Consider the following 24,841-nt stretch of genomic DNA (forward strand, 5'->3'; position numbering starts at 1 on the left):
CCTGCTCTTCCGGCCGGAGAGGCTCATCAGTTTCTACCTGGGGAGAGTGATGGGCAAGTAAACTTCCAGCTCTTCCAGCTCACACAGCTCCACCATCCCTGCCCCATTAAGTTGGTACCAAGATAGGGAGCTTCTCCCGATTATTTGCATTTGTGTTGATGGTCAAAATGGCCACTCCATTGGCTGAGGTGCGGTCTTGTTTGTCTTGGCATCGGACAAGGACTCTAGAGGCTGGGGACCCATCAGGATTTGAGACAAAGACCTGAGGTAGAATAAGGGGTGAGATGAAAGATAGGCCTGGTGGTGGCCTGGCATGAGAAGTGGGTACTGGGAATCTGATCTGGACAGGACTGCCTTGTATAGCTGTACAAGTTGTGCACTGAACAACACTGGGGACACCATTCATATTAGAGTTTTTATGAATGGCACCCCCTCAAGTTTTGCAGTGTGTAATCATATGTGATGGCCCTGGGTGTTGGTGTGCTGGTGGGGTGGAGGTGGAGGGAATTGGAGTGGAGAGATGTGGAGGGCTTGGGGAAATCTTTAGTAGGACTGGCACCAAAGGATGTTTCTAGTTTTCTTAATGTCCATCAGACATCTCAAAGTCACCCAAAATGAATGCATGTAAAAACAGCATGCTTGCCTTGCAAAAGTAGCCTCAAGATAACCCCCTGAGCACCACCTTCCAGCCTGACTGTGACCACTAAGCCCCCCACAGAGAAATTATGGAGTCATCACAGTGCTTTGGGGGGACCTGGGTTAAGACTTGAGAGAGACGTGGGATTGGTGTGGGAGGCCTGATGGATTGTAAGTTGTGGGGGACAGGTGAGTCCAGTGTGGGTTTTTGTCTCCTGAGAAGGGTCTATTAGGGGAAGGGAGCCCCAAGACCCTGGGTGGAATGAAGTCAGACTCTGACCTTAACGTAGAAGGGCATCCCAGGCTTGAAATACTGGGGTGTCCTGATGAACTTGATGCTGTATGGGCTCCGGATGATCTTCACCCCAGAGGTCTTAGCCTGGACCATCTCACCCCCTGGAGAAACAGGGGACTGTGAGGTCTGTGGAGGAGGTTCAGTTTCTTGGGGCAGTGGCAGGGCTGCTGGTATGGGAGGCCTGTCTTGGTAAAGACAGAGAAAGACAGTAACACAATCTCAGCTCCTTCCAGCCTTTCTGGCATTTTTGCATTTATCTGATGAGGAAATGGACTGGGAGGTGGCCCGTGGTCACATGGGTGGAATGTCTAGGTTGGGTAAGAACACTGTCCTGACCTCAGCCAGGAGCTTGGGTGAGGGTGGCACCTGAAGAGAACACGGTGACGTTGACAAAGATTGAGGCCCCAATGAAGTCCTCTTCTGGGCCTTGGAATGTGGACATCAGTGTGTCCTTCTGGAGGGAGATGTGGCCCGGACATTCAGAGATCTGCTCTCAGGGTGAGAGAGAGAAGAGGAGATAGTTTCTTGGGGAGTAGAGGAGGGTTGATGGAGAGGGAAGTTGGTGGGGGAGAGAAGTCAAGACTCAGTCACCTCCACTCTCTGCAGGGAGCTCTGGATGGGCATCCGGTGGGAATGCAACTTCACCCTGAAGATGGCTAGAGCATGTCCATCCACTGGCTCTTTGAATACATACCTGGGGGTGGGTGGAAGGTCATTCCACTGGCTCTGAAGCACCCACACAACTTCATGTGGTTGCAGAGATGTCCTGTATGACCTCATGAGGCTGCAGGGATGGTGGTAAATCTTTGGGAGGGGCAGAGTGACCCCTGGAAACTTAGATGGTTTCATTGCTCACCTACACAATGCTGGGAAGTGATAAATGTGTCTCATCAAGCTTCGTGTTGGGTTGCAGATGTAGCTTGTGCAACCTCACAAGATGGTGGAGGTAGCCCATAAAACCTCATCAGGCAGCCTAGGAGGCATGCATAGGAATGGTCTGCATAGTGTCGAGAAGTGGCAGATATGGCCCTTACAACTTAGGTGGACAAATGGTCTGTACAACCTCATAGTGCTGTGGAGATGGTCTGGACAATTCGTAAGATGGCAAATTTGCCTGTGCTACCTTGTGGACCTTCAGAGATGGTCCAAGCCATGAGACATGGCATGACTTTATTAGGTGGGCGACGTGTCCTATACAACCCCAGAGACCTGAAGGGATGGTCTGTACTACCTACACGTGGCAGACATGGTCTAGACAACCTCACAAAACAATGTAGGTGGCCAAGAATATCTCATGGGTGGCAAAGAGTACCTCTACCATACCTTAAGTGCCACAGAAATGGCCTGCTTCTCTACCCATTCAGTTTCTTGGCATTCCTGGTCCTCTGGCCAGGCTGGGAACAAGGGGACTTACCAAGCCTCGATGTCCACACCCAGAGCCTCATCGATGAGGTAGAAGAAAGTCTGGTTTGGCTTCAGCTGGACCTCAAATGATGGGAGCACTGGGTAGAGTAAAGGCAGTGGGCACCCTCAGTATTTTGCTGCCCCCCCCTTGTCCCCTCCCTGTTCACTCCTTCCTCAGTGACTCTTGCAACCCCCAAAGATTGGAACACATGGTTCTGTTCACCAGCACCCAGCTTAGGCCCTAGCACACAGCTGGTGCACCATGAGACCTCTTTTCCACTTCCAACCCTGCTTCTTGCATGTCCCACCTTGCCCAGCCCATCACACCCTGCTCACCATAATCCCTGACATCAAAGGCTGCCTTGAACTTCTGCTTGGCTGCACTTCGGTAACTGGCTTCGATGCTCCAGGTCCCAAAACTGAGACACAGAAAATTCGGAGAGATGGAGACTGAGAAGGACAGCCTCCATCCCTCCATCCACAGGGCTCCCAGCAGGGCACCTGACAATCTGTGGGAGTTTAAAGGATCTTGTGAAGAAACCGTCCTCAGCTAGCAGATTCTGGCTGATCACAGTGATCCCCTCCGGGTTCTGTGGGGACAGGGGGTGGGTGCTTCATACCCCAGGCCTTCAGCACATGATATAACCTCAGTGTCTGGGATCCACCCTCCCATCAGGAGAGGCCACCTTGATGTCCAGAGTGAATATCCTGGTCACAGGATCCATCTTGTGGTCCACAACAAACACCCGGTATTGAACTGGAGGGAGAGGGAAGACTCTGAGTTCTGGGTAGAATCTGAAGAGGGAGGTAGTCGTTAGGATCTTGGGTATTAGGATATAGGGGTCTTTGGACAGAGGGTGACCTTGGGAGGTGGAATATGACAGGCAATGGGGGAGACTGGGAATGAGAGTCAGCATCTGCCCTAGGCCAAGTGCCTGGGGGCTGTACCCAAGTGCTCAGGGGTGTAGATGGGCTTGTCTGTCTGGATGAAGATGTAGCCAGCATGGGGAGCCACCGGCACTATCTTCTCCATGAATGAAGTGGTCGAGATGGGTGCCCAGGTTGCCCGGATGATGACATACTGCTGCCCTGGTTGTGAGGGGTATATCAGGCTCTCGGGAATCTGGGGAGAGAAGCCCACACTCCTCAGGCTCTGCTGAGGTCTCCATCCCTGGGAGCAAATCCCTGAGCCAGATCTTGGGAGAAACAATTGAGTGGGGGGCGGGGCCCTCTGGCTCTGTGGTTGGGAGCAAGGTTGCCTTGCAGGTTGCTCCTGCACAAGGACATCCAGCCAAAGTGGGAATGCAATCCAATCCACGGTCAGCTTCCCAAGCCACCAGCAGAGGGCGCCTTTTATTAATTCTCACAGAGACATCATCTGGGCTAGTCACTGCCCTTGTTGGAGCCTGGACTCAGAGGACTTTGGATTTCTAACTGGACGGGACATAAGAGGAGGAGTAAGTATATCCAAACCCTGCATCTCTTCTCCAGTGTCCCTCGTGGGAAGTCCCTCTAGAGTCTGCCCCTCTCCATCCTTGCTGCTGACCCAGAGCCTCCCTCTGTGGCCACCCATCCTGGCCTGTCACCTACCGTCACAGAGGTCTGTTTCATAAAGTTGTTTTCTTCTGAGAGAATGAGGTGGCTCTTAGCCATCACTGCCTTCTTCATGGGGAAGTCCCATATGGTGAGGTTCACCTCAAGGGTCCCTTTGAGGGACTGCTGGGAGTCCGAGTGAGCCTGTACATGGATGGTCTCAGGGTTGCCGACCCGCAGGGCTCGGGGGGGGGGGTCACCAGGATGTACCTGCCAGTAGACAAACACAGGAGCATGGGGGCGGGGAGGGGAACTCAAGTGGGGGAAGCAGCAGCAGAGAGGCAGGCTCACATGCAGGGAATCATGCAGGCAGGGGCTGAGTGCCCTCCGTTTCCCAGACTCACAGTGGCTCAGCATGGGCAAGAGGGGTCCCCAAGAGGAGTAGAATCAACCCCACGAGCCAGGGCACATCCATGGTGGTAGGGGGCTGACGTGCAACCACAGGCCACAGACACACATCCTCTTGTCCGCTCTGTTTGCCTTGGTCTGTCCTGGCTGAGTTAATATCTAAACAGATGTGGGGAGGGAATCCCCATAAATCCAATGGGGGAAGAGGGGGGCTGCTCCTCCCTTCTCAGCCCATCCTCTACGGGAGGCTGGGGACAGCTGCTCTAAGAAGTATTCCAGTCCCCCCTTGGAGGCCAAGCTCTCTGGGCTCCTTTTCCAGAAGGCAAATTATACATATGAAACCAGGGACAAAAACACATCATGCTTGAGGCATTCCTGGAAGAAGGCTTTCTCTGTCCCGAAATAATTTTCACTGCCTGTTTAATATGCCCTTTAAAGATGTTGGACCAACTTTGTGGCCTCTGCCTCTTAGAAGCAGATTGGTTGCCGACAAGTTTATCTGGTTCTTCTTCTTCTTCTTTTTTTTTTTCAGTGAAGCCAATACTGCTAGCTTGGAGAGTCTTGCTTATTGGAAAGCCCCAGATCTCCCTGAAACAATGATAATATACATTTATCCTACAAAGATTCATTAAGTATTTGCTATGAGCCCAGCCCTCCTAGGCATGCTGGGAACACAGCAGTGACCACGGTAGACGAAATCCCTGCCCCTGTGGAGTGGACATTTAAGGAGGACTTGCTAAGGGCTTAAGGTGCATTTCCTCCTTAAACCTCACAGCCTCTTGTTAATTAGGATCAACCTGTGCCCTCTTTCCAGACTCTACCTTTGTAGAGAGCTGGAAAACCAAGTGTGTTAGAAACAAAAGGGGAAGGTGGGATCTAGTCATTCATTCCTCAGGTATTTACTGAGCACCTACTGTGTGCCAGATGCTATTCTACATGCTCTATGTGCACTGACAGAAGAACCATAAATGTCCCACATTTATGCTGAAGTAAGAATTCCCACCTATTGTATAGATAAGGAAACTGAGGCCTGCTGAGTGAAGGCAACTTGCCCTGGGTCAGGCAGGGAGCCGTGAGGCTCCGGGTGATGCTCTTGAGTCCATGGTAAACAATCTTTTGTGAAGCAAAGAATCAACAGAATCAAATTAAGAGCTGGATCAGGGAAGCAGATGAGACCTAATTTGGAAGGTTCTAGAACATTGGTGTCCTCTTTGTTTTTTGGTTTTTTTTTTTAAAGATTTTATTTATTTGACAAAGAGAGATACAGTGAGAGAGCGAATACAAGCAGGGGGAGTGGGAGAGGGAGAAGCAGGCTTCCCGCTGAGCGGGGAGCCCAATGCGGGGCTCGATCCCAGGACCCTGGGATCATGACCTGAGCCGAAGGCAGACGCTTAATGACTGAGCCACCCAGGCGCCCTGGTGTCCTCTTTGATGTTTCAGCTCTGTCTCCCTGCTCTGCGGGATGCTCCGCTGGTGCTGTTCAGCCCTCCCTTAGCTGGGGGTGAGCTCCCCCCTTCACATCTTTGTCCCCACACCAGATGTCTACATCCCCCTCTCTGTCCCAGGGGCTTCTAGGTGTCCAGAACAAGGCATTGTCCAAAAGTGTGGGATGGCAGGGGTTCTAGTCTCAGTCCCTCCCACCTTCTGTCCAGTCTGGACTCCCTCTCGCCATGCCAGTATCTCTGTCTCCCCAGTGGGAATCCTGGTCAGGTAAGCACATCTGGGGCTTTTGAAACCTGCTCAAGCCTGCAGCTTCTTTGAGTTTCAGTTTTGTCTTGGGGGTGGGCCCAGGAAGGGAAAAACAGAGGAGGTGGGACACACTTTGAAAACAAGGTGATATAGCTTTATCATCCGATGAACAAATGGATGGAGGCGAAATGGGTGCTGGGTGAATGAGTGACAGGAGCTCACATCTCATACATCTGTCCCCTCCTCCCCACCCCAGCCTCAGCTCCCCTAAATGAAGAATAAGCATTTGTTCAATAACTAATATACAAAATAAGTTTGAGCGCCAGCTGCATGTCTGTCTTTGTTGTAGGTGCTGGGGACACAGAAGTGAACAGGACGGAAACCCCTTCCTCTGGGGAGTGGGTGTTTACTGTAGCTGCCTTCACCGGGACTGTCTCTTTTCACCCTCTCAGGGTTCTAATGACCCACTGATCCACTTTGCTGATGGAAAAACCTAGGCACCAGAAGGTAAAGTGTCCTGCCCGAAACTGCAGCTAGGAAACTGAGGCACAGGGAGGTTAAGGGACTTGCCTAAGATCACACAGCAAGTTAAGTGAACCTGTGTTTGAGTGGGAGGAGGAGTAGGGGGTCGCAGACCACCTGTGGGATCCACCCAGGTCCCCTACACCAGTTAATGGTCAAGTTCAACCTTTCGCACTTGGCCGCGAGAGGGCGCCAGCGAGCCTCCAGCCAGACTGAGGAGCGCTCGGCCTCCTCCCACAGGAATGCGGGTGGTGGAGGGAGGGGACGTTGGCCGCAAGCCCAGAGCAGCTGCTACTGCCGCTCAGATCCCCCCCGCCTTCCCCTCCCTGGGACCCCGGGTTTGCAGCAAGCAAGCCAGGGCAGGAGGGACGGCTTTGCAGGGATGTGTGGCCTCTGTTTTCGCTCCCTCCTCCTCCAGGCTTCCAGCCCAAAGCTTCCCGGGAAAGGCCGGACAGGATCCCGGAGGCTAGGAGTCATACCCATAGCAACATTTCAGTGAATGGCTGTCATATATGAAACAACTAAGTCCCGGCACTTAGTAGGGACTTTGTCGCCAGCAACCCTTCCATTTTACAGATGAGGAAACCAGAGCTCAAAAAGGTGACGTTTCTTGCGTCTTAGCGTGGACGTGGACGAAACCGCCAGGATGTGCCCTGCTTGGTCACTTCCTGTCTGAGCCCAGGCTCCTCCGGTCATTTCTTGGTCCCTGAGGGCGTCTGATCACGCACTTGTTTTCCCCAAGGCTTCAGGAACTGCCCTTGCTGGTCCCTAAGGGCATCCATCACGTGCCTCCCCTTCTGGTCCAAGGAGGTCTGGCGCTCAGTGAGAATTTTCAGGGGAAGCTTGTTGCTTTATATGGGAGGAGGGAGAGGAATTCAGCAGTCACGTTTGGGGGTGATTATTGGGTCTGAAAGCGGTGTGATATGCGCTCCAACAGAACTGACAGCCTGATCAGGGAAAACTACCCCAAAATAAGCAGCTATGAGGGCCCAGAGAAACCTCCTAACCCATCCAGGCTGGGGAGTCAAAGAAGGCACCCTGGAGGAAGCGGTATTTAGGCTGAGACCTGAAAGTCTTAGGAAAGTGTGGGTAATCAGGACAAGGATTAGGGGTGGGAGACAGCAAGATGGTTTTGTTTCAGGGGGAGGGAACAGCCCATGCAAAGACCTGGAAGGGAGGTGGAGCATGGTGATTTGGGGAGTAGTAAGAAAAGGGTCTTGAAATCCTTCTTCTTAGGCCACGGAAAGTCTCATTTCGATGCATTAATTTACCCACTCATTCTTTCATTTGTCAGATATTTGGATATCTACCTCGTGCCACATACTCTTGTGGGTGCTGGGGATGTAGCTGAGCATACGACAGTCTTCTCCCCATGGAGCTGACATTCTAGTAGGGGGAGAGAAGCAAAAACCAAATAACTAGTGTATGTCAGGTGATGAGAAATAAAGCAGGTTCAGGGGACAGAGTGACAGGGTACTATCTTGTGGCCTCTCTGAAAAGGTGAACTGAAGAAAGGAGCCCAGAATGTGGCTATCTGGGAAAATTGTTCTAGCAGATGGAGCAGCAAGTACAAAGACCCTGAAGTAGGAATGTGCATGGAGTATTTAAGAAATAGTAAGGAGGTCGGTGTCCCTAGAACAAAGTGGGTGAAACAGAGAGAGTGGGAGATAATTTGAGATTAATATTCAAGGATCAGATCATGTAGGAGGCCTCATAGTTGTGGATTTGAACCTAAGTAAGAGGAGAACCATTGGAGAATTTTTGAAAAGATGAGTGACATTATTTTTCTGTTTTAACAGAATCAGTCTGGGTAGGTCCTTTGTTACTCTGATTTGAAATCCAAAGGTAGCAACAATACGAAGGGTGAATAATTCCATGACATAAATAAGGCAAAATGACACCACAGGAATGTTGGAAAAAATAGGGGAAAAGTGCACTTCAAATTACAGTCTCCCTAATCTCCATAATATGTAAAGGGTTTCTAGGAATTAATAATAAAAATATAAACAATCCAATAGAAAAACTTGAGCAAAATGTGTGCTCAGAATGTTCACAAAAAATGAAATAACAAAAGGTTCTTTGGGCGCCTGGGTGGCTCAGATGGTTAAACGTCTGCCTTCGGCTCAGGTCATGATCTCAGGGTCCTGGGATCGAGTCCCGCATCAAGCTCCCTGCTCCTTGGGAGCCTGCTTCTCCCTCTGCCTCTCTCTCTCTCTCATGAATAAATAAATAAAATCTTAAAAAAAAAGTTTCTTTGACATATGAAAAGAAAGTCAACTTCACTCATAATAAGAGAAATGCAAGTTGAAATAAGAGAAATATGAGATAGTAATTTTTACCCATTAGAATGGCCAAAATGTAGAAGACTAATAATGTGCAGTGTGGTGAGGTTGTGGGGAAGTGACCATGCTAACATATGGACATCAGTCCATCCCAATAGAGATGAATTTGATAATGTTCATAAAAATGACAAATACATAGTTACTTTGGCCAAGTAATCCCGAGACAGAAATACTTGCACATGTGTGAAATGATGTATGCAAACAAGGTTATTCATACATAATAGGAAAAGATTGGAGAGAGCCCAAAGATTCATCAGTACAGGACCAGTTGCATGAATTATTGTCCATCTACACAATGGAATATATTGTAGCTGTGCAAAAGAATGAGGATGTCTGCTTGGGCTGATATGGAAACGCTTCTAAGACATATTATTCAAGGAAAGAACTAAAGTTTGCATTTAGGTGTATAGTATGCAGCTTTTTGTGAAAAGTTAAATAAATGCATATATGTATATACACATGTGTAGATTCATACATATTCTGTTTTTCCATTAAAATACTCCATATTTCTTTTTTAAATTGTGGTAAAATCTGAACACCATAAAACTTACCATTTTAACCATTTTCAGGTGTGCAGTTGAATGCTATCGAGCACATTCACATCACTGTGCAACCATCCCCACCACCCATCTCTAGAATGCCCCATCTTCCTAAACTGAAACTCTGTCCCCTTAAAACACTAACTTTCCATTTCCACACCCCCCGCCAAGCCTCTGTTAACCATTGTTTTACTTTTTGTCTACAAATTTGCATATTCTATGTACCTTACATAAATGGAATCATATAATGTATTTGTCCTTTTGTGTCTGGCTTATATCACTTGGCATAATGCCTTCAAGGTTCATCCATGTTGTAGCATGTGCCAGAATTTTCTTCCTTTTTAAGGTTGAATAACATTCCTTTGTATGTATATACTAGAGTTTGCTTATCCATTTATCAGTTTTTTTTCTGGTATAATCAGAAAGAAAACCTGGATAGATAACTCGAGGTGGGGAGGTCAGGAATTAGGCGGTTGAGGGAAAGAGGAGGCTGGGAGAATTGCTTTTAAAATATTCTTTTATACATACATATACACATATATATTGATTTTTAAAAACATTGAGCATTTTATCAATTCAAAAGCTGTTTTTAAAGGATCTTCTGGGCTGTGGTGTGGAGAATGAATTGTAGGGGGCAGCAAGAGCAGAAGGTGGGAGTGGGGAGGGGACTGCTGCAATACTCCAGCTGAAAAATGCTGGTGGTTGGATTAGTGTGGGGACCCAGAAGGTGTTGCGAAATGGTTGGGTTCTGAATATATTTTGCAGGTCAAGCGAACAAGATCTGATTAGTTGTGAGGTATGAGAGAGAGGAAGTAGAGATGACTCCAAGATTTTTGGCATGAGCAACTAGAACAGACTTATCTTTGCTAAGATGGGGAAGATAGAGGGGCGGGTGGGAGTATAGAAATCAAGAACAAGGGTTAGGGCGTCTTCAACACCTTCTGAAAGTTGGCCAATTTCTGTTGGTCGGCAAGAGCATCCAGCTAGACTATAATAACAGTCCCCCTTCCGCCCCTGCATTTGCTTTTGTGTTGCCGTCTGGATTGGTGGTGATTCTTCCTTATATGCAACAGAAACTGACTCAGGGTGATTTAAGCTGCAAAGGAATTTATCGGGTGGATATATTGGTGGCTAATGAAATCACCAGCCTTTGAAGATGAAAAGGGACAAAGTAAGGGTGCAGGCCAGCAGCTAAGGCCACAGCTTAAATCATTCTCCTGAAACCAGCCGGCACCTCTGGCTTTTGCTGACAACCCTGGGCGCTCGCAACGCCTCTGTCCCTTCTGCTCCCTCCTCCTTTGGGTGGTGGGTTCTCAAATCTAAATCTGTACATCTGCTGAGTGGAATCGGGGCCACTTGCTCACTCCCTAGCTGCAAGGGAATCTGAGGGAGATGGCCTGGTATTTTCCTCACACCAAGAGTCTGTGAGTATGGGGTTTGGAATATTGTATGCCCCACCTGTAAATATGTGAGTTTGGCTTCACTTATGGTGGCTATGATGGCTTTTCCTTCTTGGCAAGAAGGTAATTAGTTTTTTTTTTTTTTTTAAGATTTTATTTATTTAGGGGTGCCTGGGTGGCTCAGTCAGTTAAGCATATGTCTTTGGCTCAGGTCATGATCCCAGGGTCCTGGGATTGAGTCCCTCATCGAGCTCCTAGTTCAGTGGGGAGCCTGCTTCTCCCTCTCCCTATGCCTGATGCTCCCCCTGCTTGTGCTCTCTCTCTTTCACTCGCTCTCTCTGACAAATAAATAATATTTTTAAAAAAACTTAAAAAAAGATTTTATTTATTTATTTGAGCGAGAGTGAGTGAGAGAGAGAGCACGAGTGGGAGGAGGGACAGAGGGAGAAACAGACTCCCCGCTGAGCAGGGAGCCCAATGATGATGGCCCAAGGGGCTGGATCCCAGGACCCTGGGACCATGACTTGAGCAGAAGGCAGATGCTTAACCAACTGAGCCACCCAGGCACCCCAAATTTGTCTTTTGAAATAATTTATTTAAGGGAGTTTCTTGAAAAACAGGAGAATGTTGGACATAGAAATCAGGTTGGTGGAGACCTTTGGGGTAAGGCAGGCAGCAAATATCAATAACGTTCTAATGGTGGAGTCTGATGGTGGTCTAGTGTGTGTGCATTTTGCTCCCCTGCTCTTTCACACACATACATTACATCAGTCGGAGTCCTGGATGGAAAGAGATAGTACACTCAAAGTGGGTAATTTGGGGATCAATGAAGACAGGGACAATTATAAAGGTGAAGACAGAAGGTGCGTAGCCCTACTGTGAATAGTGCAGTGTCATCCTGCGGGCAATTGTGGGGTCCTATCACCATCTTTAGCTGAAAGGGGCAAAGGGAGGGAGTGGTTCTCAGAAACTGGAGCTGCGGTCTCCGATGGATGGAGAGATGCTGCTAATGCACAGTGACCCCCATGGAGGGAGCTTGTGGGAGAAATACTCTGGTCTTTCTCCTCCCAGACTCTCATCTTCTGCTGATGCCTCCTGCTGGCAATCCAAAGACCTCTTGCGTATGTGTGCTTCATATATTCTTTTTAAAACATGTATTTAGGGTGCCTGGGTGGCTCAGTTGGTTAAGCGACTGCCTTCGGCTCAGGTCATGATCCTGGAGTCCCTGGATCGAGTCCCACATCGGGCTCCCCACTCGGCGGGGAGTCTGCTTCTCCCTCTGACCCTCCCCCCTCTCATGCTCTCTGTCTCTCATTCTCTCTCAAATAAATAAATAAAATCTTTAAAAAAAACATGTATTTAATTTTTAAATTGAGATAATTCATATACCATAAAATTTGCCATTTTAAAACGCACACTTCAGTGGTTTTAATATAGTTACAAGACTGTGCAACCATCATCATGATCTATTTTCAAATATTCCAATATTGCTTCAAAAATCCAATGTCAGGGAGGGGAAAGAAGGGGTTCATTTGACCAAAAATATTAAGTAGCCCCATTATCTCTGCACTGACTCAAAGAGACCTCTTTCGCGGACTCTGGACTCATTTTCTCTTTCCCTAGAAGAGGTTACTAGAGACCCCTGAGGACCAGCATAGACTTTGAGTTGGACAGACCTAGGCTTGATTCCTGTCCCTCCCCTCTGTTCTGGACAATCTTGATTTCCTCATTTTATAAACTGGGCAGGTTCTGAGTGCCTCTATCTAACAAGGCTGCAAGAGCAAACATTAATTAAAACACCTTCGCCTGGAGCCTAGCATTCCAAGGTGGTAGCTAAACACGAACCACACCAAAAGCTCCAAGTGAAATGGAAAAACAGAGCAGGGTGCTTTTCCTATCATTTCAGTGTTGTTATTGTTAGCTCTGCTTTCCGGAAGATGACACCAGGAAGTCACCTGCCCAGGGTCACCCAGTGAACAAGAGGCAGGGTCAACACTTACACCCAGAGTCCATTTGCTTCCAAACTCTCCACACGACGGCCAAGAAACTTGGACCCCTATTGCTTTTTAAAAATTTTTAATTGTGATGAAATATACATAACACAAAATTTACCATCTTAACCATTTTTAAGTGTACAGTTCATTAGTATAAGTCCATTCACACTGCCGTGCAGCCATGACACCATCCATACACGGAACTCTTTATCCTGCAAAATTGCAACTCTCTCCCCACTAAACATTGACTCCCCACCCCAACCCGCCTGGCTCTCACCATCTACTTCCTGTCTTTGTGGATTTGACTCCTCTAGGGACTTCATCTAAGTGGGATCAGAAATTATTTGTCCTTTTTCTGTCTGGCTTATTTCACTGAGCATAATGTCCTCAAAGTTTATTCATGTTGCATCAGGTGTTAGAATTTACTTCCTTTTTAAGGCTGAATAATATTCCATTGTATGGATATACCTCATTGAGTTTATCCAGTCTTCTGTTGATGGACACAGGGATGAGGTTGCTTCCACCTTTCAGCCATTGTGAGTAATGCTGCACACAGGTGTGCAAATATCTCTTTGAGACCTTGCTTTCAATTCTTCTGGTTAATACCCAGAAATGGGATTGCTGGGTCACATGATAATTCTGTTTCATTTTTTGAGGAACTACTATACATTTTCCATAGTGACTACACCATTTTACATTCTCACCAGCAGTGCCTAAGGGCTCACCAGCAGTGCCCAAGTGCCAATTTCTCTACATCCTCACCAACAGTTGTTATTTTCAAGAGTTTTTGTTGTTTGCTTGGTTTACTTATAGTTGCCATTCTAATGTGTGTGAAGTGGACCTTATTGTTTTTTAATTTTTTATTTAGACATAAGAAATTGAGCTTTATTAAATATTTAATATAGTGATTGCTAGTGGTTACAAATATATATTTTATGAAAAAATATACATGCACTGCTGGTGAGCACACAAACATTTTGCTGAGGGAGTGTGTGGCCAGAAAAGTCTGAAGACCCCTTAGTCAACTCAGTTCTATGTGGAGGGGGTTTTAGATCGTCCTTGTATTCCCAGGCCCAAGATAATAAAGTCCAGAGGTTGAATGAGGCAATCTATCTCATCTTTCAAGGTCCAGCCCCAATGTCCCCTCCTCCAGGATGCCTCCCTTGCCTTCCCAGATAGCTCCAGCTCCTTACTCTGGGCTCCTCAGCCCAGGGTCCAAGGGTCCCTCTCTCTGCCCCAGCCCTGACCATGGAGGGGTGTGTGCGTGGATGCTGAGGAATTTCTGGGGTCCCAGCAATGCCCAGGCACAGAGTGGGTCAGGCAGAGTTTGCTGAAGGAAGGAAGGAAGGAAGATAGGAAGGAAGGAAGAAAGGAAGGAAGAAGAAAGAAAGGAAGGAAGGAAGAAAGGAAGGAAGGAAGGAGGGAAAGGTCTGTACTGGCCTCTGAGATGGGTGTAAACTGAAGAGGACTGGCTGTTCAGAGGTGGGGAGGGTTGGTTGAGGCTTTGCTCACCGGGGCCGTATTCGGAATCGGAGGCAACCGCAGGCCAGACATCGAAGGCCAAGGTTGAGAAGGCGTGTCCAGCGGAAGAGTAGGCAGTGGGTTGTGCGTACGTACAGGCTGCCTGAGGGGTCCACAGCCTTGAGTGCAACCAGCGGGGTGTAGCGGGCATTGGTCTGTCGGCGCAGGGGTGGTCTGGTTGAGCCGATGACCTTGACAATGACCTATGGGGTGGAGCCCTGAGCTCTTGGATTCAGGGTGGGGGGCTTGCAGGGTGGGGCACCCTCACATACCTGAGCCATGTCTTGGGGCTCTGGGGTCCTCACTCACCTGGGCCACATCCTGTGGGCTCTGTCCTACAGAGTGAAAGAGCTCCCTGGAGGCGGGGAGGTAGAAATCCCAGAAGTAGCGCAGGGTGTCAGGGTCAGTGTCTGGGAACTCGGCTGTGGAAACCTGCTCCAGGAGCTTCCCCTCAAAGTCAGTGACCACCGGGCCAGGTTCCACCAGGGTGATGCTGGGGACATCGGTAGGGGTAGGGGGTCTGGTACCCCAACCCACTTGCTGCCCCATTACTGTCCCTCTCCTCCTCTCTCCCCCCATTTCTCTCACCATTCTTCATCCTTCCTGGTTCCCCCAGTCTTTCCACTATCCATCCCCCATACTGCTCCACCCTCTTCCAATAACTCCATTTCCCTCATTCCTGATTCCACTTTCTCACCACTGCCTGGTTTTCCCACCATCGCTGCCTTCCCAGCCCGCTTCCCCTCACCACCTCCCCTTCCCTCATCTTTCTCCACCACCGTCTCCCATTCCCCTCCTTCACTGCCCAAATGCCCGCCTCACAAGATGTTGAACTGCAGCAGCTGGATAGCCAGACTTTCGAAGAATCCCTCCAGGGCGAACTTGGAGGCTGCGTAGGCTTCATTGAACAGGACACCTGAGAGGATTGGAGGAGGTTGGGCCCTTTGGTGTCTTGGTGATGGGCTTGTGGGTCCAGAGGGACATGGGGTCTTCAGGAGACAGAGCAAAGAGGGTTTGAAGATCAGAATGGGGGGTATCTAGGGCCAACATGATGAGTGTATGTATGTGTGAAAGGAGCATATGCTGAAGGATGAGCCCACATGCTCAGGATGAGGCTCTTGGGGTGCCATATGCTACGTCTTCCCAGTGCTCCATTTGCCTTAGCTCTTGAAAACTCTACTTCCCTCCATCCTCTAAACCTCTGGGTCACTTGAGCATAGGATTGCCAGGGTCCCTGAGGGCAAGTCTGATTCAGCAGAGTTCTTATCTGTCCTTATTGAGAGTGAATGTGGCCCCTGAGGTGAGGAGGTGCAGCTGGAAGAGGGGCCAAAGGGATGGGACTGAGTAGTAGTTACAGATTCCCCATGGCGGGGTAACAAATAAGGTGGATTCTTAAACAAACAAACAGACAAACAAAAAAACAAAATAAGGTGGATTCTTCAGGGGGGCTGCTGAGGAGGTGGGGGCAGATCCCAGGGAATTTCCAGGGGGAGGAAGGGAGTCTAGAGGGGTTCAAGGAGGAAAGACCCAGGAGCATGGATGGCAAATAGGTGGCCTCCATAGTAGGCCAATAGCAGACATCACTAAACAATTACTGCTCTCTTTTTCTGAAGAACCTTAGAGCCCCAAAGCTATCTCTGGGGCTTGGTTAGAGAAACATCAAGGAAAGGAGTTTGTCAAGAAAACATCACAGGAAAGGAGTTCTGGGGCACCTGGGTGGCTCAGTCTGTTAAGCGCCTGACTCTTGATCTCAGCTCAAGTCTTGATCTCAGGGTTGTGAGTTTGAGCCTTGAGTTGGGCTCCATGCCTGTGGAGCCTACTTAAAAAAAAAAAAAGGAGTCCGTTCTGATGGTTCCTTTGGTTTGGGGGAGATGGTTGGGAGAGGAGGGGGGGAGGGTCAGAGGGAGAAGCAGACTCCCCGCTGAGCAGGGAGCCCGACGCAGGACTCGATCCTGAGACTCCAGGATCATGACCTGAGCCAAAGGCAGCCGCTCCACCAACTGAGCCACCAAGGCGTCCCAAGGGAGAGATTTTTAGAGGTGTCCAGAAGTAAGGTTGATGCTGGATGTGGATGCCCATTGGCAGCATTTATAATACTACTGCCTATTCTTTCGCCATGGCAGACATAATCTAATCTAGAAATGTGTCCCATAGAGCTTCAGAATCCTTTTCAACACAGGCTCACTTGGAATATGAACTAAAACCTATTTGCCATTCTTCCAGCCTAGGGAGGGTCACATGCTAGGAGGACTCCCAGGGGTGGGTTCCCAGGGCTTACCCTGCAGCCCCATGACACTGCTGACCACCACAATGTGGCCCTTTCGCCTTCTCTTCATGCCAGGAAGGACAGCTCTGACCAGACGGACAGCCCCGAAAAAGTTGGTATCAAAGACGTTCTGCATGGCAGCTAGGCTGAGCCCCTCCAGGGGCCCCACCAGGCCCACTCCAGCATTATTCACTAAGGATGGGACTGAAGGTTACTTTGAGGTCCCCCCAACCCTCCTAGTGTCACTCCTCTAGGGACACTCCCTGAATTATCCCTCCCCCTACTCCAAATTCAGGGCCAGTCCAGGGTATCTTGATGGACAAATGTGGAGCCCTGATGATCTTTACATAGAGTTTAGCATTTGTTATGGGGACCCTGAACCCTGGGTTGGCAGAAAGCCTGCTGGGAGCAGCCTCCCCTTAATGCAAGAGCAACTTAGCTCTGACCCCAATTTGCATCAAAACAGCCACACCCACCTCCTTAGAAGGTCTTTGAGGGATCATGTGTTGCTTCTTCATCATGCTCCCTTCCCCAAATGACTCATCAAAGTAACTTTTCCAACTAAATATGGTTTTCCCCAAATGTGAGATGTTCTATTCAATAAAATCCACTCCCAGGACTCAGTTTATTTCTTGTAACCCTAATAAACTGGTACCCTGGGCTTTTAGCCAGCTTGTCTATCCCTTCTGTCCAGGGCTAGCAGTTGCTGGTGAAGCAAGAAGGCTAGTGCTCAGACCCTGGAGAGGATTCACTGTAAGGAGGATCTGAGCTTAGGTCAGGGAAGGGGGGAGTGACCCCAGGGGCTGTTCAGTCTCACCCAGCACATCCACTTCCCCTCCCTGGATGCAGCTGAGACACTGGGCCACTGACTCGTCACTGCACACGTCCAGCTGGGCCACGGTGAGGGTCTGCCCCAGAGCATCCCCAGCAGCTTCCTCCAGTGTCCCCTTCTTTCCCAGGTCCCTCATGGTGGCCACCACTGGGGACAGAAAAAAGAGTTGGGGCAAGCACTGGGTTCATTTCCCCTGAGCATTCACTTACATATCTCCATGATCTTGCATGAGCAGTCACAGAGGGATGGAGAACCACAGGTTTACACACCTACGTTCACTACACAACCACAAATGGATATTGTGTACATACATTTACATGTACTTTCATCCATCCCTCCATCTCTCCATCCCTCCATCCAACATTTACTGAGCATGTACTTAGTATACACTATGCCTTATTCTAGGTGCTGAGACTACTGCATGAAATAAGATAGGCAAAGTCCCTGCCTTCATGGAATTTATAGTCCAGTGAGTAAGGCAATAAAATAAATATAGAACATATTGCCTTAAGAAAAGAAATGCATACTTACTTAGGGTCAATATGTATGCACTGTGTGTACATGCAAATACAAATAGCCACATTTACATCATCCACAGAAATGTCAATTTATTGAATATCTACTATGTGCCAAACACTGTGCTAAACACCTTTATAAGCACTGTCTCTAATCCTCATGAGAACCCTATGATTAGGCAACGGACTTATTTTCCAAAGATGGCCACAACATCTTTCATCACATATGCTCTTTGAGAACTTTGCTGCTCCCCCTCAAGACATGAAATCTCATTTTCCTCTCTTTGAATCTTGTGACTAGCTGGGAATTAATAGAATATGGTGAAAGTAACATTGTGTGGCTTCTGGGATTAGGTCGGAAAAGGTATTGTAGTTTCTGCCTTGTTTGCTGTAACGTTCACTCTTTTTCTTTTTTTAAAGATTTTACTTATTTATTTATTTGAGAGAGAGAGAGAGAGAGAACAGGAGTGGGGGGAGGGGCAGAGGGAGAGGGCGAGAGAGAATCCCAAGCTGACTTCACTCTGAATGTGGAGCCTGATGTGGGCCTCGATCTCACGACCCTGAGACCATGATGTGAGCCAAAATCAAGAGTCGGATGCTCAACTGACTGAGCCATGCAGGCACCCCTGTAATGTTCACTCTTAAAATCCTCAACCACCTTGTAGTAGCCCAGCTATCCTGAATCCACCATGCTGGGGGGAAGCCCAAGCTAGCCAGATAGAGGGACCACATGGAGAAGACCTGAGATTATTAGAAGGAGGAGAGATGCCTGCCCAGGCCTCTGACTAGCCCCCAACTGTTCTAGTTGTAGCCTTTGACTCTGAGTGAGAACTGTCTAGCTGTGCCCTTCCAAATTTATGACTTTTGTAAACCACGAGAGATAGTTGATTGCCGTTGTTCTATTACACCAGAAATTTTGGAATGATTTGTTCTTTAGCAATAGTAGCCAGAATAAGTAGGTAAAGTTATTATCTGTATCATAGAGATTAACACATTGAGGCTAAGCAAAATGAAGTTCCTTGTCTGTCCCACCACTAGTAAGTGTTAGAACTGAGATTTGAACCTGGATTTGTTGGGAGTGCTGAGCTCAAACCCCTGTATCCATGTTTGTACCCTTCATGCATGTACCCACAATTATACATGCACAGCCCCGGGGCGCACGTTCATACAGTCTGTGGGCCTTTGTGATTCATGGGTGTTGCACAGATGAATGGGACCACATGCATACATACATGTGACAAGTGTGGCCCCAAGGGCTGGGTTGCCTGGGTCCAAATCCAGGCTCTGCCACTTTCTGGCAGGGCGACTTTGGGCAAGGACCTTTGGCATTCTGTTCCTCCGTTTCCTCATTTCTAAGATGGCGCTAACGTTGGTGGCCACCTCATAGGGGTGATATGAGAATGAAAAGACTTACTAGATGCACAACACTTAGATCAGAACCTGGCACATTGTAAGCACACAATAAACATCCTTCAGCTTTATTCACTCATCTGCCTGTCCACAGGGACACACACAGCACAACTGCTTCCCTGCATACTGGCACTCAGTCTGTCACATCTAAAGCTGTGTGTGTCTCTAAGACAGAGGGCAGAGGGCTGGGAGAAGCAGCTCTGCCAACTGGGGCAATGCCCTTGCCCCCTGCAACCTCCTCTTAAGTAGCGGCCTTTTGCCCACTTCAGCTCCAGCCTGCTCTGGGTCAGAGGTTCCCATGGGTGGAGTGCAGACTGAGGCAATTTACTCCAGAGTTGCAGGAGGCTGAGTCCCTAGATTTAGAGGTCCCCCTTAAACCCCCAAGGTCAGGGTCACTTAAGAGGTTTATCTTGGAGCAGTAATCTGGGGAGGGGTGGGGGAGGGGAGTCCTAGGGAATGCCTAAGTGGAACCTTAGGGAAGCCCTTCCCACCAGCCCTTTAAAAAATATCACCTACCCCCCACCTCCTACCGTACCCCATCCTTACTTTACTTTGCTTTTTAGCACTTATTAGCACTAGACATATTATACAATTAAAAAATCTGTTTATTGTCTGTCCTCGCTCCCCTCCCTCACTACACCACAGCTGAGGGCAGAGATTTTTGTCTGTTTTGTTCACAGCTGTGTTTCCAGCACCTAGAACAGTGCCTGGCACCCAGTAGGTGCACAAGAAATATTTGTTGGATGAGGGAATGATTCATGAGCAGAGGTGGGAAGGGGGCCTCCATGTGTCCTGGGTCCTCCTCAAGCCCACACATACAGCTGATGGGATGGGCTAGTGGAAATGGTGCCAAGAGGGCTGAAGGTCCTCAGAAGCCATGCCCACTCCTACCCCTCCTGGCCCCACCCCGGAGCCTCTAACCTTGGTAGCGCTGCCTGTGGTCATGAGCCAGCTGCACTGCGAGCTCCAGGCCAATTCCCGAGGAGCAGCCTGAGATCAGTACAGTCCGGGGTGCGTCGGCCATGTTGATCCCTCCCTGGATGGGTGACCTCTGCTGGCCAGCACCTGCCTCCTGCCACCCATCCTTGCCTCATCCCCCCACCTCCTGGACACCCTCCCACCAATCCCCTGCAAGGTGAAGGGGCCCCAGAAGACACCAGTTCTGAACTGACCCTGGGCAGGCAGCTAGGGGAGGGGGTAATCTTTTCATCTCAAAATAGCCTCTTTCCTTTATTTGTTAAAAATTTCTTCTCACTGCTACACTCACAACTAGGGTCTTTTTATTGTGATTGTAAATCATTCAGGGCTGGGGGAATTAGCAGGGGCATTCTCTCCCTGTCTAATCTGGGCAAAGAATCTCTGGTGGGAGGGAGGGAGTGAAAGAAAGTGACAGAGAGTGTGATCCCAGAAGGGTCCTTTCAAAGAGGAGAATGGGCATAGATATGTCAAATGATGGGGGTAGACTAGGAAGAACTTCCCAGCAAGGCAGGGCAGGGCACTCTCTTTATGAGAATCTTTTAGCAGAAGTCTTAGCCTCTGAGGTCCCTGAGGAGGGAGGAGGAGCAGCTTGGGGAGATTCCCTCTCTTCTCCCCACCCCACAGCCCCCATTTCACCCTCAGGCCAGATGGGGCCCCACCCCTCTTCCCCAGGGACACAGACACTCTTTGTCCGTGGAGCCAGAGGCTGGGAGGGCGATGCTGCCGGCTTCTCCCTCTTCCCCATGATGGGGCAGTTCAGGGCCCAGGATACGCCCCTTAGGTTCCTCCCTGCAGAAGCTCCCTCAGATCCCGCAAGTCTGCGCTTGTTCAATTGCACAGACAGCTCCATGTGACCCCCTGAGGGGGAGGGAGCTTCACAGTGGGGGGTCCCAGTAGGGTGAGGGGCAGCTCTACCTCACTCCAGGAATGGCAAGTATCCACCTCTCCCTAAGGCAGTTCCCTGCTTTGAAGTAGGGCCAGACTTCCCCATTTAAAGGTGGGGCATGTGTGAAGATTTGGAATTGGGCCTAGGGCATCCATTTGGGGACCTGAATCAGGGCTACAGATGGAAATTTGAAGATTAAGAATTTGGGGGAAATTGAGAACTGTGTTTTGGAATCTGTGTCAAAGGTTTGGGGGTGAGGTCAGGACATCCAATTCCGGAATTTGGGTGGAGAAATGAGGGTTTGGGGTAAGGCTGGAAATGCCATTTTGTAATCTGGTGGGAGGTTGGAGGTGGGATGAGAATTCTTTATTTAGAGACCCGAAGGGAAGGCCTGGGATGAAGCTGGTACCTTCCATTGTGTGGCTAAGCCACTGCGGTAAAACAAGTGGGTGAAAATTTGGCATCCAGGCTGAGACCCCATCTGGGGACCTTGGTGAGACAGAAAAGATTTGGTATAAAGCTGTATAAAGCCTTAATTTCAGGGCCTGGATGGAGGCTGAAGGTTTGAATGAGGCTAAGATCTCTTTTGAGGGAGGCTGTTAGGAAGAAAGGGTTTGGGGTAAGTCTGGGACCCCGAATTCTAAGGCTGGGTGGGAGTGACCCTTTTCCTCCACTGTGGGGTGGGGCAAGAAGGGCCCCGCTCCCGGCCCAGGGCTCCAGCCCTAGCCGGCCAATCAGCACTCAGCACAAACTTTCCCAACTCCTCCACCAGCTGTCAGCCACCCTCCCACCCCCTCCCTCCAGCGAGCCCCGCCCGGCCGGGCTCTGGAGCGCAGGGCGAGGCCAGGGCGGGGTCTCCTGCAGTCTCCTGCCGATCCCGAGTGAAGCCGGCCGCGGCGAGTGAGTGCACGGAGCCTGAGGAGTCGCCGCGCCCCGTAGACGCCCCGGCCGGTCCCCGCCTTGCGTGTTGGGCCCCGCCGGGATGGGGAGTCGCCGAGGCCTGGGCCAGCCGCGGGCGGGCCTCTGCCTGCTCCTGGCTTTGCTGCAGCTTCTGCTCCGGACTCAGGCCGGTGAGCCGGAAAGGAGGAGATAGGCATAGGATCAGGAGTGCAGGATCTAGCGAGGTCTCCCCAAATGGGGTGGAGTCAGGAATGGGGGGCGTGCGAGGGGGGCGTGAGTGTTGCGCGTGGCTGGGGTGCTGTGTTCCGGCGCGTATCCGACTCTGGGCGATTTGTGGGTGTGACAGCTGGGGGGAGGGGGGAAACGTGTGACCGAGTTTTACTGGTGGATGCGTTGGAATGAATGCAATTTATAGGTGTGTGTGTAGCAATGTGTGTGAGGCCATTTGAAGTGAATTTGTGTGTGGGAAATTGGGGGTGGGAGTTGACGATTATGAATACGTGTGATGGGTGATCCCTGGCCAAGTGTGTGATTGTGAGTTGTGGGTGTGTCTGTGTGGGGCTGACTTAGAGAATAATCGTGTGTTACGTGTGTGATTGTCTTTGGGTGACCCGAAGAGGGGTTCGGTTGTGATTTGGGGATGTAAATAATGGCCCAGGACGACGTGAGTGGATGTTTCTGGGGGTGATGGTGAGTGGGGACGAGTATGGGAGGGGGCTAATCGGGGATTCAGTTTCCTTTGCATCTCTCCTAATGGCTTCGTCCTATTCTTCCTCTCCCTCCTCTGCCTCCAACTGGCGCGCCCCCACCTCCTCTGCCCCTACTTCTCTCCCCTCCCCCCACCCCGCGCTCCCCTGAGCCGCGATCAGCACCATGGACAGGGCCTCGGGAGGGCTGCGGTGAGGGGCGAGGCGGGGCGGGGCGCGGGGCGGGGCGGGGCGGAGCGCGGGCGGGGGCGGAAGTGGAAGTCGCTGCCCCCAGCTGAGCGACCCGCGGGTGTTTTTCTTGAGGAATTTCTCAGGGGCCTCAAGGGGTCCAGGGGGCCGCCGGACGAGTGAGTCAGCGCTGACGCACGCCCAGCTGCGCGCTTCTGGCTGGATGCCGCGCTCCGCCCCGCAGGGTTCTGGGTTGGGGGCGCCCAGGGGTTTGGGAAGGTCGGTCCCTCAAGTGGCATCTCTGGTCTGAGAGAGGCTGGGCTAGGCCCTTCTGGAAATCCCTCCCTAATGTGAACTCAGCCCCCCAACACACACACACACACACACACATACACACACGCAGACACCGTCCTACACTTTCTCACTTTCTCTGGAGTCCAGGGAGGTGCCTGCTCACGCGGATTATCCCAAATTGGCCCATGTCCCATTCCCACACAGTCGTGCAATCTCAAGCATCCATTCAGAATATAAGCCCTCTGGGACACCAGGAATGTTAAACACCGGTGCCCACGCCCCAGGCAACCCCAGCAGCCACCCGCCACAGGGTCACAGCCTTTGTCACCCTCCTACGCCTTGCAGCTCCAGCGCATGCTTCCACTGGTATCCACACAACCCTGTCAGCATTCACAACCAGTCACCTACTCGCCGACTTGGCCATACTCTCACGTATAACCACATTCCCCCATCTGGAGTCTGATCTATTACAGTCACAGACTCACCTGCATCACCTGCTCACTGCCAGGACCCAGGACCCCAACTCACATGGACTCCCAGCCACACACCAAACAACAGCATCTGGTCCTCCGTCGGAGTCCAAATACTTGGCACACACTGACACATCCACAAATCACAAGCTCAGCCATTCCCTGGTCCATATAGAGTCACACCCATGCTTGCACAATCTCATGCCCGTATACAATGGCACCCACACACCTATGCTCTCCTGCCTTTCTGAGGAGATCCCAACCATGTCACACCTACCAGTGCCTGCCTGCCTCCCTTCCTATCCTAGACCCCATCCAACATCTCCCTGGGGCCCTGGCCAGCCCAGGGGAGAGTGTGGAGGAAGGCCAGGCCGGGTCCCTGACAAACCCCCACCCTCTGGCCCTGCAGGCAGGACTCAATGCCTCTTGTGTGTCTCCTTGTCACAAAGCCAGCCATGAAAAGAAAGGGCAGTCAGTTTCTGAAAGGTCATTACAGAGGAGATGCAAGATTGAAGCAGGAGATGTTTGGGTTAGGTGCTGGGAAGGACTTTTTCAATGTGAATGAGCAGCTGGTTGAGAGGACACCCCTTCCCCTAGCACAAAGACAGGGATCTGGGTGAGGGGAGAGCCACACTGAATGGGGTCATGTAGCTCAGCCCTCCACTGGGCCCCAGCCTGGAGAGGGGGCAGCTGGGATGATCATTCATTCCATGGGGGAGTGACCCTTGTGGTTGACAGAGCCTGGGAGCTCAGATCTTAGTCCCAGGGGACTGTAACCCAAATACTTCTTAATGACAGCCCAGCCAGAGAACAAGCAATTAGAGTGGGGGCTGGTGGTGGCGGCAGAATTGGGGGGCGTGGATGGAGGGAGAGAAAGAGGGAGGGGGAGAGTAATCCACACAGATATACATATGAAATACCAATAGACAGAGAGAGCTAGGAAGTAAGACAGAGAGAGACACTGATTCAGAGTTGGACGCAGAGAGGGACCTGGAAAGACCAGCGCAGAAAGTGGGACAGAGAGAGAGGGCAGGGAGGGGGAGAGAAGAAAGAAAGAACAGGAGTTGAGGGCAAGAATGAGCTGAGGCTGGAATAGGGGTCTGTAAGGTTTGGAGAATGAAGGATCTGACCC

The 24,841-nt window shown here is 50.3% G+C and overlaps 2 protein-coding genes and 1 long non-coding RNA gene across 3 annotated transcripts in view; 1 reads left to right on the forward strand and 2 right to left on the reverse strand.

Moving 5' to 3' along the window:
• Positions 1–9: 9 nt before the first annotated feature.
• Positions 10–2,712, reverse strand: LOC110593984. Its single transcript, XR_002481180.1, has 5 exons — positions 2,644–2,712; positions 2,255–2,433; positions 917–1,904; positions 119–262; positions 10–37 (listed from the first exon to the last, which is right to left on the reverse strand). It is a non-coding gene; the product is annotated as an uncharacterized LOC110593984 (long non-coding RNA).
• Positions 2,713–14,270: 11,558 nt separating this feature from the next.
• Positions 14,271–20,330, reverse strand: RDH8 (retinol dehydrogenase 8). Its single transcript, XM_021705465.2, has 6 exons — positions 20,228–20,330; positions 17,367–17,528; positions 16,562–16,741; positions 15,106–15,199; positions 14,593–14,776; positions 14,271–14,486 (listed from the first exon to the last, which is right to left on the reverse strand). Exons 1-6 carry the CDS (start codon positions 20,328–20,330, stop codon positions 14,271–14,273), a joined length of 939 nt encoding a protein of 312 aa, XP_021561140.2.
• Positions 20,331–22,057: 1,727 nt separating this feature from the next.
• Positions 22,058–24,841, forward strand: part of COL5A3 (collagen type V alpha 3 chain) — a 36,382-nt gene continuing 33,598 nt past the window's right edge. The window contains exon 1 of the mRNA XM_044918087.1: positions 22,058–22,240. Coding sequence (XP_044774022.1) covers positions 22,153–22,240 — 88 coding nt within the window. The 5' untranslated portion in view covers positions 22,058–22,152. The remainder of the gene's footprint in view (positions 22,241–24,841) is intronic.

This window comes from Neomonachus schauinslandi, chromosome 1 (genome assembly GCF_002201575.2).
Source record: "Neomonachus schauinslandi chromosome 1, ASM220157v2, whole genome shotgun sequence".
In the NCBI taxonomy this organism is placed as follows: domain Eukaryota; kingdom Metazoa; phylum Chordata; class Mammalia; order Carnivora; family Phocidae; genus Neomonachus; species Neomonachus schauinslandi.

Coding starts and splice junctions, on each gene's coding strand:
- RDH8 (XM_021705465.2), bottom strand. CDS start 20,330: ATGGCCGACGCACCCCGGACTGTACTGATCTCAGGCTGCTCCTCGGGA. Junction 17,529..20,227: donor CCACAGGCAGCGCTACCAAG/GTTAGAGGCTCC, acceptor TTCTGTCCCCAG/TGGTGGCCACCATGAGGGAC. Junction 14,487..14,592: donor GCCCACAGGATGTGGCCCAG/GTGAGTGAGGAC, acceptor TCCACCCCATAG/GTCATTGTCAAGGTCATCGG.